This window comes from Neohortaea acidophila, assembly GCF_010093505.1.
Source record: "Neohortaea acidophila strain CBS 113389 unplaced genomic scaffold BDY17scaffold_10, whole genome shotgun sequence".
NCBI classification, from domain to species: Eukaryota; Fungi; Ascomycota; class Dothideomycetes; order Mycosphaerellales; family Teratosphaeriaceae; genus Neohortaea; species Neohortaea acidophila.
The window spans coordinates 328,869-343,695 of NW_022985519.1; the positions used below are offsets into that span (position 1 = coordinate 328,869).

The following is a 14,827-nucleotide window of genomic DNA, read 5'->3' on the forward strand; positions in this document are numbered from 1 at the left end:
CCGCTCGATATCCTACACACACACCACAACAGCGATAACGACAGCCACAACCGCTACCAACCGCCACCATGGTAGGCCGTATCACGCGCAAGATGGCTGCCGAAGTCGCCGAAGCCCTTCACGTCGACGAAGATGTCGTTCTGAATATGCAGGAGGACATCACCCGTCAAGACGTGAAAGAGCGTCTGCTCCAGCAAGGTGATCGAGCGCCATTGGGCAGCTTGGAGCCAAACAGCACCGACAGCCACTCTCAACCCGAGGAGGTGCTGCATGAGCTCAGGAAATCAACACGGACAAGGGCAGCTGGGAAGAAGACATCCAGAGACAACATGGACAACCTCGCCGCCGACCCGATGACTGCCTCCAAGCTAGCGGAGACGCCATTGAGCGACGAGCAGCACGTGCTCCCAAAGGGCAACGCACCAATATTAGGCCTTCCTAACGTAACAGCAGCGGAAGATTTGACCAAGGAGTCAGCCCAATGTAAGCTGATTCCCCCCAATCGTTTCACATAAACACCCCGAAACCCCCCTGGAAGCTAATGCAGGGGTCCAAGCAGTGGAAATCACCCACCTCCCCCTTGACAATTCAAACACCGCAAAGCACCACAGTCCAGCTGTCAACGATTTGACAGGTGCTCAGCAACTCGAACCGAAGAGCTTGGTCGACGGAATCGGACAGACCCGTGAAGAGTTGGACCAAGAATACTTCTCCTCGACTGCCATTGCAACCCCTGGGCTCACAATGGGCGATATTGGAGCAGAGCAGGAGACGGCAAGTGCATTGAACTTGAATGCCCCGGCTTCGCCTCTCCCCACTGCCGTCCCCAATGTCGTTGCCCACCTTCGCTCAGAGACGCCAGCCAAACGATCAACGAGCAACAAGGAGAATATCGAACCGCAAGATGTCAGAACGCCCCAGCCGTCGACCTACGATGCACTAGAGACCGCAGCTGTCACTGCTGCAACACCACCTCCAGCGCCTGCTGCAGATCCCATCACTGCCCTCGACGCGCTCGATGAGGCAGTCGAAAGCGTTAAGTACGACATCCCCGACGTTCAATCCAGCCCCGAAAAGCCAAAGCGCACAAGCGAGTCGACCGAAAGGAAAGTTGTGAAGAAAGCAGCCCCAGTAGTGCGAGCGACAAAAGCCTCTCAAGCAAGAATCTCACTCGCCCAGAACCCCGAAGCAGCCAGCCGACCTCCAGCCCTAGGTCGACCACGGCCTTCCACCACCCTCGCTCGCTCAGCTAGCGTCCGACAATCCAGCGCCGGCACCATCCAATCCGGAGTCAAGCCCAGCCCACCTGCGGTCGTGGCAAAGAGAGAAGTCATCATCCCTCACAGCAAACCCCGCCCCGTCTCCCTCTCCTTCCCAACTCCCCCGCAACCCATGAAATCCACCAAAGCTCCAACACAAAGCACCTTCCAGCTCCCCGGCGAAGCCGTAGCAGCAAAGCTGAAAGCGGCCAAGGAAGCACGGCAGCAGAAAGAACTGGATGAAGCGGGGCAGAAGAAGGCATTTAAAGCGCGTCCTGTGCCAGCTTCGTTGAGCAGAGCGCCGAGCGTACGGCATACGAATGCGAGCAAAGCGCGGGAGTCCCTGATGAGTGGGAAGGATCTGCGCGCTTCTACGGCTGCGGCTACGACGCCGGGTGCGGTGGCGGCGCATAGACGCGCTCAGAGCGTGGCTACTGCTTTGAATCCGCGTGTGTCGGTGTCACATTCCACCCTCTCCGCGTCGAGATTAGGCACATCGACTGCATCCTCCAAACCAAGCGCAGGCAGACTCTCCACAGCATCAACAGCATCAACAGCACATAGACCCCGCCCCTCCCTCGCCCCAGCATCATCCTTCAACCCCACCGCCTCAACCCAACGTCCGACAACAACGACAGCCAAAGGCAAAGAAGTCTTCAATCGCCCCGCGGCAGCCAAAGCAGCGGCGGAAAAGGCCAAATTCGACAAAGAGGCTGCGGCGAAGAAGGCGCGCGCGGAGGCTGCGGAGAGGGGGCGTGCGGCGAGTCGGGAGTGGGCGGAGAAGCAGAAGAGGCTTGCGGCTGCGAAGAAGGAGGCTATGGAGAGTGCAAAGGCGGGCGGGGAGGCGAGCGTTGGGGTCGTGCTTTGAGATTGTGGGGGTTACGTTATGAGTTGTTTGAATTGATTGACGGCGGGGAATGTGCTCTTTGCATTTTTGAGGGCAGGAGATGGGCGTGCATGTGATGATGATCAGAATGGCGACGGCAATTTTCCCTTGGAATAACATTAACCACGAATGCGATCGATATCTGTATAGCACCAGCAGGCGTGGAGTTGGGACATTTTGTCTTTTGAAACCTACATGATCCATGATACCTAGCGATGCATAATTGAAACCCCTTCTCCTGCTCTCTTCCCATTACAATGACTTCCGCCCCCTCACGTCTCCAGCCACTCCAAGAAGTTCGGGGTAAAGTAGGAAATGACAATATTCGCGCCGGCGCGCAAAATCCCCTCGGTCGCCTCGAAAGCCATTGTCTTCAAATCAAACACTCCGGCTTTCGCCGCCGCGTGGATCATGGCATACTCGCCGCTAACATGGTACGCAGCAATCGGCATATCCCTCGCAATCTCCTTGGCATCACTAATGATATCGAGGAACTGCGTCGCCGGCTTGACGAGAATGATATCCGCGCCTTCCGCAATGTCGCGCGTGATGGCGCGGCGGGCTAATCCGCGGCCCCCAGGCGGGAGCTGGTAGCATCTCCTGTCGCCGAAGGAGGGCGCGGAGCCCGCCGCGTCGCGGAAGGGGCCGTACAGGCAGCCGGAGAATTTGGCCGCGTAGCTCATTAGGTTGACGCGGTGCGCGATGCCCGCTTCGATGAGCTTGAGCTTGATGGCGCGGATGCGGCCGTCGTTCATGTCGGAGGGGGCGACGCAGTGGGCGCCGGCTTCGGCGTACGCCATGGCGACGTCGGAGATGCGGTCGACGGAGAGGGCGTTGTTGAGGCTGCCGTCTTCGTGCAGGATGCCGCAGTGGCCGTGGGAAGTGTATTCGCACAGGCAGACGTCGGCGGCGATGAAGAGGCGCGGGTAGGCGCGGCGGAGCAGGCGGATGGCGCTTATGACGGGCCCCTGCGGATCATCTGCCGCGGTGCCTAGGGCGTCTTTGCATCCCGGAGCGAGCGGGACGCCGAAGAGGATGACGGACTTGAGCCCGCGGGCAATGTGCGGCTGCAGCAGGGCAACGAGCTTATTGAGCCCGACTCTTTTCTGCCCGGGGAGGGAGGGGATAATCTCTTCCTCGTCCGGGTTGTCGGTGACGAAGAGCGGCCACATGAGCATTGCTTTCGTCAGCTGGCGCTCCGCTTGCCAGGCGCGCGCCAGCGGGTGCGAGTAGCCTCCATGCAGCTGGCTGGAGATGTCGCCGCTTATGCTGACGCTCGTGGCGGCCGTGGAGGCGTAGGAGCGCGCGCGCGAGATTTGCGAGCGCGCGTCCGCTGTGGTGATTGTGTTGGAGGGGGAGGTGGTGTTTGGGGCGTTGTTGTTTGGTCGGTCGCGGTAGGTGACGTCGTTCAGGAGGGTTGACCACGACATTGTGGTGGTGGCGGTGGGGGGTGAGGTGTAGAGGTGAGGGAAGGTCGCGAGAGAGCTGCTAACAGCCGATTGATGCCGGGGTGTCAATTATCGAGCTCTCAAATCTGTCGGAAGCGAGTGGCAGGGAATGGGCAGCGCGGGACAATTGCTGGAAGGGAGGTGAGTCGTATGAAGTGAGGAGGGGTGCGGGTAGGTGTTCGAAAATCAAGCCACCAATCAGGAGTGGGGTAAAGGAAGAGCGGCTCAGTCATCAACCGCCGAGGCTGTACGAACAAAGCTAACGCCGGTGCAATACAACAAACCATTAGAAGCAGGCAAAGAGTACGGTGATCGACCAGGAAAGGTACAATTTACTCTATAACATCATCATCGATCATCTACCTACAACTCCCACCCTCACCCCCACCCTTCACCATCTTAATGACAGAAAGCGTCAAACTAATCCCCATAACCACGCATCCAAACGCAATACACGCATACGCAGCATACGTCTCCCACGTCCGCCGACTCGTTAATTTGACAAAACACAGCGGAGGCAGAATGTAGGCGAGGGCGCAGGCGGAGGTGGCGCCGACGAGTTCGAAGACGACGCCGAGGTCGCAGGTGATGAGGGAGACGCTCATGGCGCTGATGACGAGGCCGGTGGTGAAGATGAGGTGGCGTTTGGTGTTGTGGGGTTGGTTGGGGTGGAAGTATTGGTTCTGGGTGGGTGGTGTGAGCTGGGTTTCAGTAAAGAGAGGTGGAGTGTAAGGCTTACCATGACTTCTCTGCAGACGAAGCATTCGAGCGGGAGGGTGGTTAACATGTTGAGACCAAAACACCTAGCTGCTATTAGTATAATACTCGACATGTAGGAAATGAACGACGACAACACTCACAGTCTCGCAATGTTGACCAAGACATTATCGGTAGGGAAGTTGTTGAGCACATTGCCTTCCGTCAATGAACCAAAAGATAGGTATCCAGCCAACGCCATCGTCATGCACGCCAGCATACTGATGCCGGTGGAGTAGTGCGTGACCTTGGCAAAGCGGTCCATAGTCGGCGTTTTCAACGAGCCGTAGATCAGGAGGGAGTTGTGGTGGCAGACAAAAGCGAAGGAGATTACGCCAATGGCCTGGAAGACGCCGTTGTTGATCAGAAGGCTGCCTTGAAGAGGGCCACGGAGGTTGGGAGATTGAATGGGTCCTTGGGTGACGATGGTGATGAGGATGATGAGCATGGAGATTAGAGCTAGAGTCGATGCTTTTGCGAGCTGTTCGCCATCAGTGGAATGTTCGCCGTGAGGCAGCAGGGAACGACTCACCATGGCAATGTCGCGGTATAAAGAAAGCGGGTAAGAAATGCACATGACAAACACCACAATAATCGCCCGTCTATCCGTGAGCAGCCAGAGGACCGGTTTATCGTACAGCGAAGGAAAAGCAGAGGCAATCACACGAGGGATGGTGTCGCCGATGATCACGCAAAACGCCACCATGCCGCCGAATGCAAATGCCCACTGCGCGACGGAGATGGCGATGAGCCCCGGCTTGCCGAAACACTTCTGCACCGTTGCCTGGAAGGAGTCGGCGCCGCTGAGCTTGGAGTTGGTTACGATCAGGCGGATAGTCCAGTCCACGATGACGGTCAAAGATATTAATAAGAGGATGCCAGTGAAGAGGCCAGCTTGCTTGAAAGCGTAGGGCTGGCCAATGATCCCGGCACCAATAATGCTGTTTGCCATGTTCATAAAGGCGCTTCTCAGCCCGCTCTTGGGCCGTGCGGATTCGAGGTATTCGGCGGGATCGAGGTCAATGTCGTTTGCGAGCGTGACGCTGGGTGCTTCGATGCTGGTGAGCAGAGGCGCGTGCTGTCCCCCGCCTTCAACATAGTCCTCCTCGTCCAGCCATTCCTGCCCCATGGCGCTCGGAGGCTCAATCACGTCAAACCGCACCCGGTTTTGTGTACGCGGAGTGCCACCAGGCCGATGCTGGGCAAACGAGGACTGCCTCCGCGGCGACGCTCGCGGTCTCTTCGCATCTTGTCCCGTCTTTGCCAGATCTTGCCCTCCGTTCGCGGTGGATGGCGTGTCGCTGTTCTGGGAGGCATTGTCCTCTTCCCCGCCCTGCTCGTTCAATAGCCTTTCCGCCTCCGTCGGCTCGACTTCTTTGTTCGCTGCATCGCTATGCTCGTGAACGTCTCCGGCCATGGCATCATGTCCTAGGAGAACATGATGGTTCTGATGCGTGCGAGAGACGGCGACAGGAGTCAAGAGGGAGACATGGTGTTGTTGAGATGGAAGATGGGGAGGTGTCTGTTCCAGCGTGAGGTTACTTGGCGGCCGCATTGGGCTCGCGCATCAGCCAGCTTCAGCTCCACGCGGGGCGCCACGTGGGGCCAACGTGACTTTGTCTTCTCCTTCTCTGTACAACACGCGACGTGCAAGGCATTAGACATTGTGATATGGCTGGCGTAGGAAAAGGTACCTGATTGTCATTTCTATTGAACAGTCACGCGTCATCTCACTGAACACAAGCTAAGTTTCTCCAAGGCGTCTCTTCTTGTCTGGATTCCCTTTGCATCACATCTCATTTGAATCCACTCGCGATATCCATTTGATCGAAGGAGCGCCTTGCTGTTTCCCTCAATTCATCCTTTTATTCACTCAACACGCGGCAATGCCCACCCAACAATGGCCCTCTCGCAAAAACTCCTCTCCCTCAAAAGCCCGCAACTCAAACACGCCGCCTTCCTCCTCGGCCTCCCAAGCACCGGCACAAAAGCCGACCTGGAGCCCGCAATCCGGCATCGTCTCCTACAACCCTTGTCCGCCCCTACGTCTCCGACTCCCCGCATCCTCAGCATAGACATGGGCATCAAAAACCTCGGCATCTGCCTCCTGGAACCGCAAACCGCAACTCCATCAACGCAAAACATCAACATCATCGCCTGGCAGAAGCTCAACGTCCTCCAACACCTGACCTCCGCTTCCCCAACACCCCTCTTCACCTCCTCCGCCCTCTCCCAAACAGCCCTCCACCTCTCCACCACCCTCCTCCAACGCCACGCCCCAACCCACATCCTCATCGAGCGCCAGCGTTTCCGCTCGGGCGGCGCCTCCGCAGTGCAAGAATGGACGCTGCGCGTGAACATGCTGGAAGCCATGCTGTGGGCTTGTTGGGCGACGATGCGCGCTACCTCATCGAATGTGCGCGCCTTCCCGGCTATGGAGGAAGCGAGTCCGGCTCGCGTAGCGGATTTTTGGTGTGGAGGGCATCAGGGCACGATTGTTGAGGGGGCATTGTTTGATGGAGGTTGGAGGGAGGAGGTTGCAGACAAGGGGAAGGAGAAGGGCGGCGGGAGGAAGAAGGTGCAGAAGAAGGAGAAGATTGCGCTTGTCAAGAACTGGTTGGCTGAGGCCGAGACTGTGCAGCCTTCGTCGCTGGTAAAGGATGGTCAGGTTGGGTTGGAGTTGGTGGGGGATGATGCGCTGAAGGTAAAGGAGTACTTTCTTTCTTCGCGCAGATTACGGGGTGGGCAGGGCGGTGTGTCGGACGAGGCAGAGGAGGAGCCGGTTGGGAAACTCGATGATCTGGCGGATTGCTTGTTGCAAGGCGTGGCGTGGATTCGATGGATGGAGAATGCGCAGAAAATGCGGGGGTTGTTGAAGGATGAGATTGATGTTGCCCGACCAATTGAAGGCAATTGATGCATGGGCAGACGTTTGTCGATATGTATGTATTCATGATATTGTTAGGCGTGCCACAACACTTTCCAGGACCGCAGAGGACGACTCGACTCCTGCTCCCTCCTCACCGATGTCCAGGAAGATCCATATCCAAGTCCGAGTCCTTGTCCTCAAGCATATCAACATCAGATTGCTCCTCAGACTCGCTATCACTCTCTTCCTCGTCATCATCCTCCTCATCATCATCCTCAGCATCAACTTGCGGCACTCCCCTTCGTTCATGAAGATTATGCCGCTCCTCACCATCCTCCTCGTCTCCAGAGCCCCTCCCCTCCGACTCCCACCCATCACCCGCCAAATCGACCGCCCGCCTCCGCTTCGATAGCGTATCCGCCGCCGGCTCCGAATGCACGCTCAGAGACGAGCGATTCGCGTCTCTCATCCTCATCGCGCCATCCCTCACATCTTGGGCCTGCAAGTAGTAGCGCATAGGCGACAGGCTGCGGCTCAGCGAGTCGAAGACGCCGTATGTTGAGAAGCGGGGAAGTCCGAGTTCGGGGAGGCCGAGTTCTGGTAGGTTGGGGATATTTGGCATGTTGGGTAAGTTGGGCATGTTGGGGAGGTTGGGCATGTTGGGTAAGTTCGGCATGTTGGGCAAGTTCGGCATGCGTGGTAGACGCGGCATCTCGGGGAGATTGCGTAGCGTAGGGAGTGTTGGAGTGGAAAAGCGAGGGACCGTGAAGGACGGTCTGCGCGGTTCTTCCTCTTGAACAAAGTATCGACGCGGAGAAGAGGGAATGCTGGAGGGGCTTCCAGGCGAAGAAGGGACAGCGAGCTGGGCAGGAGAAGATGGAACATCGAGTGCACTGTCGACTCGTATGGCCTCTTCGGCGCCAATACCGGCATCGCGGAGGACGGCATTACCGGTGAACTCGTGTTGACGATGGACTTGCTGCTGCTGTCGGAGCACGCGCTCGGCTTCGGTCTCGTACCCGGCGGTGGGAGCCATTTGGTTGGTGTTGTAGCTGTCGCACACCCTGCACTTCAGCCCGAGCCAGTGGAATGCGGTCCAGCAGCGGCTGCCACAATCATTGCAGCCAATCCAAACGATCTTTGGCCTGCGTTGTCGCGGGATAGGCTCTCTGGCGTGTTGTTGGGGATGAGCCTCGTCAACGTGGATCTCAACCGGCGGAAGGATCAAGTCGTCCTCGTCGTCCTCTGGCATGGGTTGCGCCTCGATCTCGTCGTCCAGCTTTCGCCACTGCAACTCCATGTTCACGGCGCTTCGGCTGCACACCGGACACTTGTACGTGACACACATCAGGTCTTTATAGCATATAGCATGCATATAATGTCCGCACGGCAGACTGACGACCTTTGTGCGTGACGCAAACATCTCCTCCAAACACAGCGGGCAGTCTCCCTCCGTGGCGCCCTCGATACACGGGTGCTCAGCAGAAGTGGAGATGGAGATGCAGACATTGCACTTCTTGCAATGCACAAAGTCTTTGCCCAGGCCACGACCGAGTCGACAGATGCCGCAATCGTCGCAGTGGTAGATGCTCTTATTGGGATCGTTGTCGAAAAGCTTGCACGTATCACAGTAGTAGTTGGCCGACCACTCGCCACAATTGCAGCACACTTCCGCCGCCGGCTGTGGCGTCTGACAGATCATGCAGAGCATGTTTCGAATGAGTTTGCGCCGTAGTGAGTGTGGAAAGGGGAGGTCGCGTGACTGGTCGTGGCAATGTCGGCACGAGAACCAGCGATGGCAGTCGAAGCATTGTACTTTCACGTTGCGAAGATAGTGCATGCATCCTAGTGCGGGCTGGTAATCGACTTCCATGCCTTCGTCAACATCTTGCTCTTCGTTTGACGCCACCGCCAGCGAGCTAAAAGATGGTTCAAGGTCGCCGGGACGGATATTGTAGGGATTAGAAGGGTCGATGGGAATAGCCGCAACACCAACATCGAGTGCCGCAGGCTCTTCCGCGTGGAGCTCCCCTTGACCACTCGAGAACGACTCAGGCGAGGTGTGGAGGGACTTGTGCGCGACATATTGCTGCATCATGAGCATATGCATCCTCCTCGCCTTTTCTTCCGTGGAAAGGGCGAGGTTGCGGATTTCGTGCAGCTTGCAGCGGAGGGCGTGCATGCCGTCGTTGGCCGGCAGGGCTGCGTCCATTTTCCTCGCCTCTTGTATCTCCTCCCGCACCGCGGGATCGTGTTGCATCGACTCGTTCAACATGGCCAGGAGTGTCGAGTCTGCAGATGGAGGGTAGGAGTAGCTTCGGATCGAGCCTGCGCCGAAGAAGGCTCGTCTTAGAGTTGCGGTGACTTCGTGGGCGGGGTTGATGCTTCTGCGGTTGTCGTCGATTATTGATCTGAGGGGCCGATGGGTAGAAGGATAGTCGGAGACAATACGGGACGAGTCCAGACCAGCACGGCTGTCAAGGTCGGCGGAAGCATGTCTGCTTCGAGAGGGCAGGATTAGACTTGCATGGTGATGGGAGGGCCGAGCAGAGATGGAGATATGAGGAGGTTTAGTTGGTTGGGTGGTAGGAGAGGAAGAGTGTCGTGGAAGTGGTGGTGTCGGCGGAGGAGGAGAAGAAGATGCTTCGGCCGGCATCGCGCAGCACGTGTTCTCGGCTTCGCTTTCTTTCATGTGATCCCCCTCAACGTCAGCCCGCGTTCGCCTGGTGTGGCGTGTGGCTCGGGTGCTCCACGCCGCGGCTTGCTTCCCCGAGGCAGGCAGCTGCGTCACTTGGGCTCTGTCCTTCCTCGAGCGAGTCAAAACGATACGCCAGAGAAAGACGAAGCATGCTGGGGTTACAAGGAGGAAGAATCAAGTTTAGAGGCGAGTAATAAATCATCTGATCGACTGCGCATCTTCCACGCGGTTAGACAGCTGGTCAAACCTGGACGCCACGTCCGGAACCCGGATTTGTGGCGAGTGCCGGGTCACGTGTTCCAACATCCCATACAAGCATCGGTCGAGAGTCGACGTATTTCATCCAGAAACATTGTAGATTGCTCATATCTCTACCATCATGTCGTGTACTGTCGTGTAAACCCCAAGCTATGCAAGAACGGGTATCATGTATAAGCCAGTCAGCCAGTCAGTCAATCAATCAACACCTGCCCATCACGTCCCCTCAACAACCCCCTCTCCCCTCCCCTTGAAATCAAACCTCGTCTTCCACAAAAACTCAAACGCCTGCCCACCCGACTTGAAGCTCTTCGACGTAGGCGCATACCCTGCCGTCTTCGGCCGCACCAACTGCTGCGACTGCGACTGCTGCTGCTGCTGTTCCTCGCCACCACTCCCATCGCGACTCCCAGCCCCAGCCCTCGAAGCAGTCGGATCCGTAGCCCGGCGAAACTCAGGCAACTTCGGCAGCGCGAGCATCGCATGCGTCGCGCTCGCGGCATCGCGCTTCGGCTCAATATACAAGCTCCGCCGATGGAAGTCGCCGACCATCTGCGCATTGCAGCTGCGCATGCGGTCGAGGTGCATGTGCAGCCAGGCCTGCATGTCGCGCACTTCCTGCAATTTGTAGGGCGTTTGGAAGTGCTGGAGGTGCGCGACGATGCGCGCCATCCGCATGTGCTTGTCGAAGTTGATGACGGTTAGCGCTTCGCCGGTCGAGGTGCGCACGCCGGGGAGTTGACGCAGTTTGGCGTTGCCGGCGTCGAGCATGATCAGGTCGGTGAGGTAGACGCCGAGGAAGGGGAGGCAGGGGGTGGGCGCGTTTTCGAGTCTGCGGCGGAGCGACATTTGGTTGCGCGAGAAGTCGACCACCGTGTTGAGTTCGTCCAGGCGGGCGCGCGACTTCTTGCTCACCAGTTCCCAGGTGCGCTTCAGACGTTGCACCACGGAGGAGTTGAGGGAGCACATGATGGCCATAAGGGACTCGTAGTTGTTGAGTTCCAGGCAGCGAGTCGCCACTTTCGACCAGTACTTGATCACCAGTGCGCGCTTCTTCGCGTCTTCGGGAGTCAAGATGGTGTCGCCGACGAAATGGGCCACATCGGTGTTCAGCAGGCACATGTTGCGCACATTCTCCGCCTTGAGGGAGTCCTTCTTGTTCCACTCGAGGCTGAGAAACTCATCGGCCTGAATCTCGCAGAACATTCGAGACCCGAGTACGGTCAGTTGGCGCGCCATCTCCAGGGGATCGAAATCCATCACAGAGCACGAAGCAGTGCTATCCGCAACACACTTCTTGAGAGTGTTCAACTGGCTCCTCGTGATCATCGGCTCGGGCGCGTCACAATCGATCTCTTCCTGGCTGACAGAGAGCGCATTGTACTTTCTCGGCCCAGGGGCGAAAGTCGCACTGGCGGACCCATTTTGAGACGACGCACTGATCTTTCGGATGGATTCCAATAATCGCTCTCCAGCCAGGGGCATCAGTGGCTTTAGCTTGTGCAGCGCAAAGTATCTGATGTCGCCCAGGGCTTCTCGGTCGCCGTCCACCTTCCAGTATGTATCCAGCCAGCCCTTGAAGACGTTGTAGATGCGCAACCGGACGGGGACGCCCACAGCTTTATCTTCACCGATGTAATCAAACCGCTGGATCAACGCTTGAGCGAGTTCCCGGGCAGTAGTAAACGAGCGGAAGGTGACGAAGAAAGCAGCCACAAATTGTGGATCGGGCGCGGTGTCTCCGGTAGTAAGTTGCTCAATGAGCGCCGGGAGACTGCCACCCGTCACCTGGCCATCTTTGTTAAGCGTGAGCTCATTCGCATAAGTCTTCTGCAACAGCTGTGCCTCTGCATCAATGCTCGACTCGACATTACCGGTCGACGGAATGCTGGAAAAGCTGTCGACGCTGTTGACCAAAGCCGGCGCGTCCTTGGCGTGATCTGGCGTCGTGGCTCGCGTGGAGATTTCGGACACCGCCGTGATGCCGGAATCGCGCATACTGCTCAGCCTGGTATCTGTAGAGGTAGAGATGGAGGCGCCGACGCTGAACTTGCGGACGGGGCTTGTCGAATGCGTTCGAGACGATCTGGCGCTTTTCGTGGTGTCTGCGTTCGGCGGCGAGAGCTGAGGAGCTGCGGCGTCTGCTTTGCTTTCCATGGGTGTGTAACTGGGGATAGTCAGAGAAATTGATTTGTCGGGAGTGCGTGAGCTGGTCTTTGCGCTGGACTCTCGTGTAAGATCGTGAACGGCAGTAGTTGTCTTGGCTCTCTGCCGCGTGGTAGGACTGGCATTTTGCGTGGAGCGCGATTGAGAGTCCGTGCTGCTGGTCGCCGGCCTTGGGTCTGACGAGTGTGACTGCCCTTCCGTGTTGTTGGCACCAGTCACGGCGTCCTCATCATGAGGTATGGCCTGCCTTGTGGAGGGCGGGTTCTCCAGATCGAAATCTCCAATTTGCTCAACAATCCGGCGAACCTTTACCACACAGTCGCCCGCCGCGCGGATGAGGCTGGTGCTAAGCTCCACCAGATGATCCCTATGACTCGGCTCCATGACGATATCCTCGTCAAGCCGGACAGCGTTCGCAAACAACTTGTCCGTCTCCACAGTAAGGTCGTTCAACTTCCACTGAAACATCCTCCGCGCCTTTCGAATCGAGCAGGAACCCAGTGGCTCCACCGCTGCGATCCTGTCGAGGACGTCGAGCATGGTATCACAGGTGCTCTGAAGTCGCCGAGTCATTGCCGCGAGTTCTGAAGCGGGGTTCGAGGAGTGCAGGTAGAGGCCGATGAAGCCGGCGATTTGGCTGATGCAGACGTCGTGTGCTTGCGCCAGTCGCTCCGTGGCGAGGCCGTCTGAGTGCACAGCGTCGTATCGTACTGTTGATAATCGGTGGGATATCAGGCTGCCGGGTCCCCTCGACAGCCTCTTCTGTGAGTTGGACCGTACATGATCTCCAGCTGCCGCTTGGTCCTCTTCGGAAATCTGCTTGGGTTCTGCAGGCTCTGTGAAGCACTTTCCGCTGTCAATCGGATCTGGAAGTTCAGAACCGTCGTGCGCCTTGCCATGCTGAGCCTCGCGGGCAGAAGTGTCGACCGCGACTCGGACACTCTTGCGACTGGACTGTTTCAGAGGAACAACGCCAACGCCTTCCTGCTGCAACATGTCCACGAAGCCGACCGCCCTCGTCACGGCCTTGCAAGCCTTCACCATGAGTTCGTCAAGAAGGTGCTGAACCGCATCGCCGACAAGAGGCTCGGCAACGACCTCTTGCAGCCGTTTCGCAATCTGTACCACGCTCGATAGATCGGCGAGTAGGCCTTTGCGCAGTCGGCGAAGACCGGTACTGCGCTGAACCAGCGGCGCATCTCTGTGCAGACAATCGGCGTGCTCGAGGAGGAAGCGCACGCCGGCGATTAGCGGACGGACGTAGTCCTGTCGTACAAAGGTCGAGAGATTCTCGTCGTTGCTTGCGCCTAGCAGATCCCAGAAGTGCGTCATTGCGCTGAGCAGATTCCGCATGTACGGATGGTCGAAGGTCTCGCAGTAATTCGTTGGCAGCCATCCTCGTTCATTGGTGGTAAGAACGGTGCCGTCTGCCCAGCCATTCGCATGGACGGAGTGGATGAGGATCAAGTCTCCCGGCTGAATGCGCACCGTCATCAAGAGCGCCTCATCATTCGCCTCGGCCTCTGTCGGCGGTTCGAAGTGGCAGAATGCGCGGAGGTAATTTTGGAAAAACCCATTCTCGGCGTACGAACTCTGTCGTTGCGCGGAACGCACTGGAGACTCGGGTGGTGTGTAGTGTGCTTGAGCTGTGCTGAGGCGCGCATTGGAGTTGGCCGTCTGCTCGCCCTTGTCCAGCCGCCAATTTGGGGAAGAAGAATTGTTGACTTCCATTTCGCTGTACCATGCTACGCTCTCCAACGGCATAGAATGGCGGACGAGTCCATTTGTTGTCGGCGCGAAAGGTCGACAAAAGCGCGATGAGAGCAGATGCAGTATGCAAGAGGTGCAGCCGTCGCGTTCCAATTCCGTTCTAGAAGGGCCTGTCGCGAGGGGGCGATAATTGGGTGTGTGGGAGAGGATTTGTTGTGATGTGGAATGTGCAGCGTCGGGATTAGCCGGTGTTCGTGTTTTTGGTAGAGGCTTGTGGAGAAGACCCAGATCCTTCGGGGCGCGGCGACGGCAAAAGTACGCGGTCGCTTTTCCCCCGGCGAACTCGTCGATCGATGGTGGGTTTGTTGTCTGTCAACAGAAGGATTGTGCAGGGCGAGGTGGTGGGCGTGGGCGAGTCAGTCGAGAGCAACAGAGATGCTGATGACGCGGGCGCTCGCTTGCGCGTGTGCGCTCCTCTGGTGGTAATGAATGATATCCTTGACAGAGCAAAAGGTCGAATGAAGAGCGAGTGGCGACGAACAGAGGGGTGTGTGGATTGTCGTCGAAGCGATGATGCAGGCGAGGGAAGAACGCAAGGGCAGTGCCTTCCCCTCTTCACGCGATAGCTTATGCCAGGTGGGAGGCAATGACAACACACGCACACCAGCTGCGAAATCCTCCTGCTTTCGGGGATAATGCGGCGGGGGTGTCTTTGGACAAGTGCGAGGAGGAGTGAAGCAGCAATTTATCACACGTGGATTATAGGAGGTGGGTTTG

The 14,827-nt window shown here is 57.6% G+C and overlaps 6 protein-coding genes across 6 annotated transcripts; 2 read left to right on the plus strand and 4 right to left on the minus strand.

Moving 5' to 3' along the window:
- Nucleotides 1-744: 744 nt before the first annotated feature.
- BDY17DRAFT_312886 (uncharacterized protein) lies at nt 745-2,127 on the plus strand (the record flags this gene model as incomplete). The annotated part of the gene is made up of 1 exon (XM_033735668.1): nt 745-2,127. One exon carries the CDS (start codon nt 745-747, stop codon nt 2,125-2,127), a length of 1,383 nt encoding a protein of 460 aa, XP_033586548.1.
- A 290-nt stretch (nt 2,128-2,417) lies between these two features.
- Nucleotides 2,418-3,575, minus strand: BDY17DRAFT_256396 (uncharacterized protein; the record flags this gene model as incomplete). The annotated part of the gene is made up of 1 exon (XM_033731597.1): nt 2,418-3,575. One exon carries the CDS (start codon nt 3,573-3,575, stop codon nt 2,418-2,420), a length of 1,158 nt encoding a protein of 385 aa, XP_033586549.1.
- Nucleotides 3,576-3,890: 315 nt separating this feature from the next.
- On the minus strand, nt 3,891-5,859 carry BDY17DRAFT_285365 (amino acid transporter). Its single transcript, XM_033732110.1, has 4 exons — nt 4,882-5,859; nt 4,454-4,830; nt 4,333-4,396; nt 3,891-4,276 (listed from the first exon to the last, which is right to left on the minus strand). Exons 1-4 carry the CDS (start codon nt 5,764-5,766, stop codon nt 3,953-3,955), a joined length of 1,650 nt encoding a protein of 549 aa, XP_033586550.1. The 5' UTR covers nt 5,767-5,859; the 3' UTR covers nt 3,891-3,952.
- Nucleotides 5,860-5,975: 116 nt separating this feature from the next.
- BDY17DRAFT_29748 (mitochondrial resolvase Ydc2) lies at nt 5,976-7,318 on the plus strand. Its single transcript, XM_033733607.1, has 2 exons — nt 5,976-6,039; nt 6,109-7,318. The coding sequence occupies exon 2, from the start codon at nt 6,250-6,252 to the stop codon at nt 7,264-7,266; it is 1,017 nt and encodes a 338-aa protein (XP_033586551.1). The 5' UTR covers nt 5,976-6,039; nt 6,109-6,249; the 3' UTR covers nt 7,267-7,318.
- A 942-nt stretch (nt 7,319-8,260) lies between these two features.
- On the minus strand, nt 8,261-9,091 carry BDY17DRAFT_255962 (zinc-ribbon-domain-containing protein; the record flags this gene model as incomplete). The annotated part of the gene is made up of 2 exons (XM_033731573.1): nt 8,261-8,356; nt 8,420-9,091. Coding segments are annotated over 2 exons (768 nt in total), but the record flags the coding sequence as incomplete, so codon positions are not given.
- Nucleotides 9,092-10,069: 978 nt separating this feature from the next.
- On the minus strand, nt 10,070-14,266 carry BDY17DRAFT_303017 (ras guanine nucleotide exchange factor domain-containing protein). The gene has a single exon (XM_033734501.1). The coding sequence runs from the start codon at nt 14,102-14,104 to the stop codon at nt 10,391-10,393; it is 3,714 nt and encodes a 1,237-aa protein (XP_033586553.1). The 5' UTR covers nt 14,105-14,266; the 3' UTR covers nt 10,070-10,390.
- Nucleotides 14,267-14,827: the final 561 nt, after the last annotated feature.

Bases quoted from the DNA above. Each gene is read 5' to 3' on its own strand.
- BDY17DRAFT_285365 (XM_033732110.1), bottom strand. From the start codon at position 5,766: ATGGCCGGAGACGTTCACGAGCATAGCGATGCAGCGAACAAAGAAGTC. The intron at 4,831-4,881 runs GTGAGTCGTTCC...GATGGCGAACAG, and splicing joins TATACCGCGACATTGCCATG to CTCGCAAAAGCATCGACTCT. The intron at 4,397-4,453 runs GTGAGTGTTGTC...AATAGCAGCTAG, and splicing joins TTGGTCAACATTGCGAGACT to GTGTTTTGGTCTCAACATGT.
- BDY17DRAFT_29748 (XM_033733607.1), top strand. From the start codon at position 6,250: ATGGCCCTCTCGCAAAAACTCCTCTCCCTCAAAAGCCCGCAACTCAAA.
- BDY17DRAFT_303017 (XM_033734501.1), bottom strand. From the start codon at position 14,104: ATGCCGTTGGAGAGCGTAGCATGGTACAGCGAAATGGAAGTCAACAAT.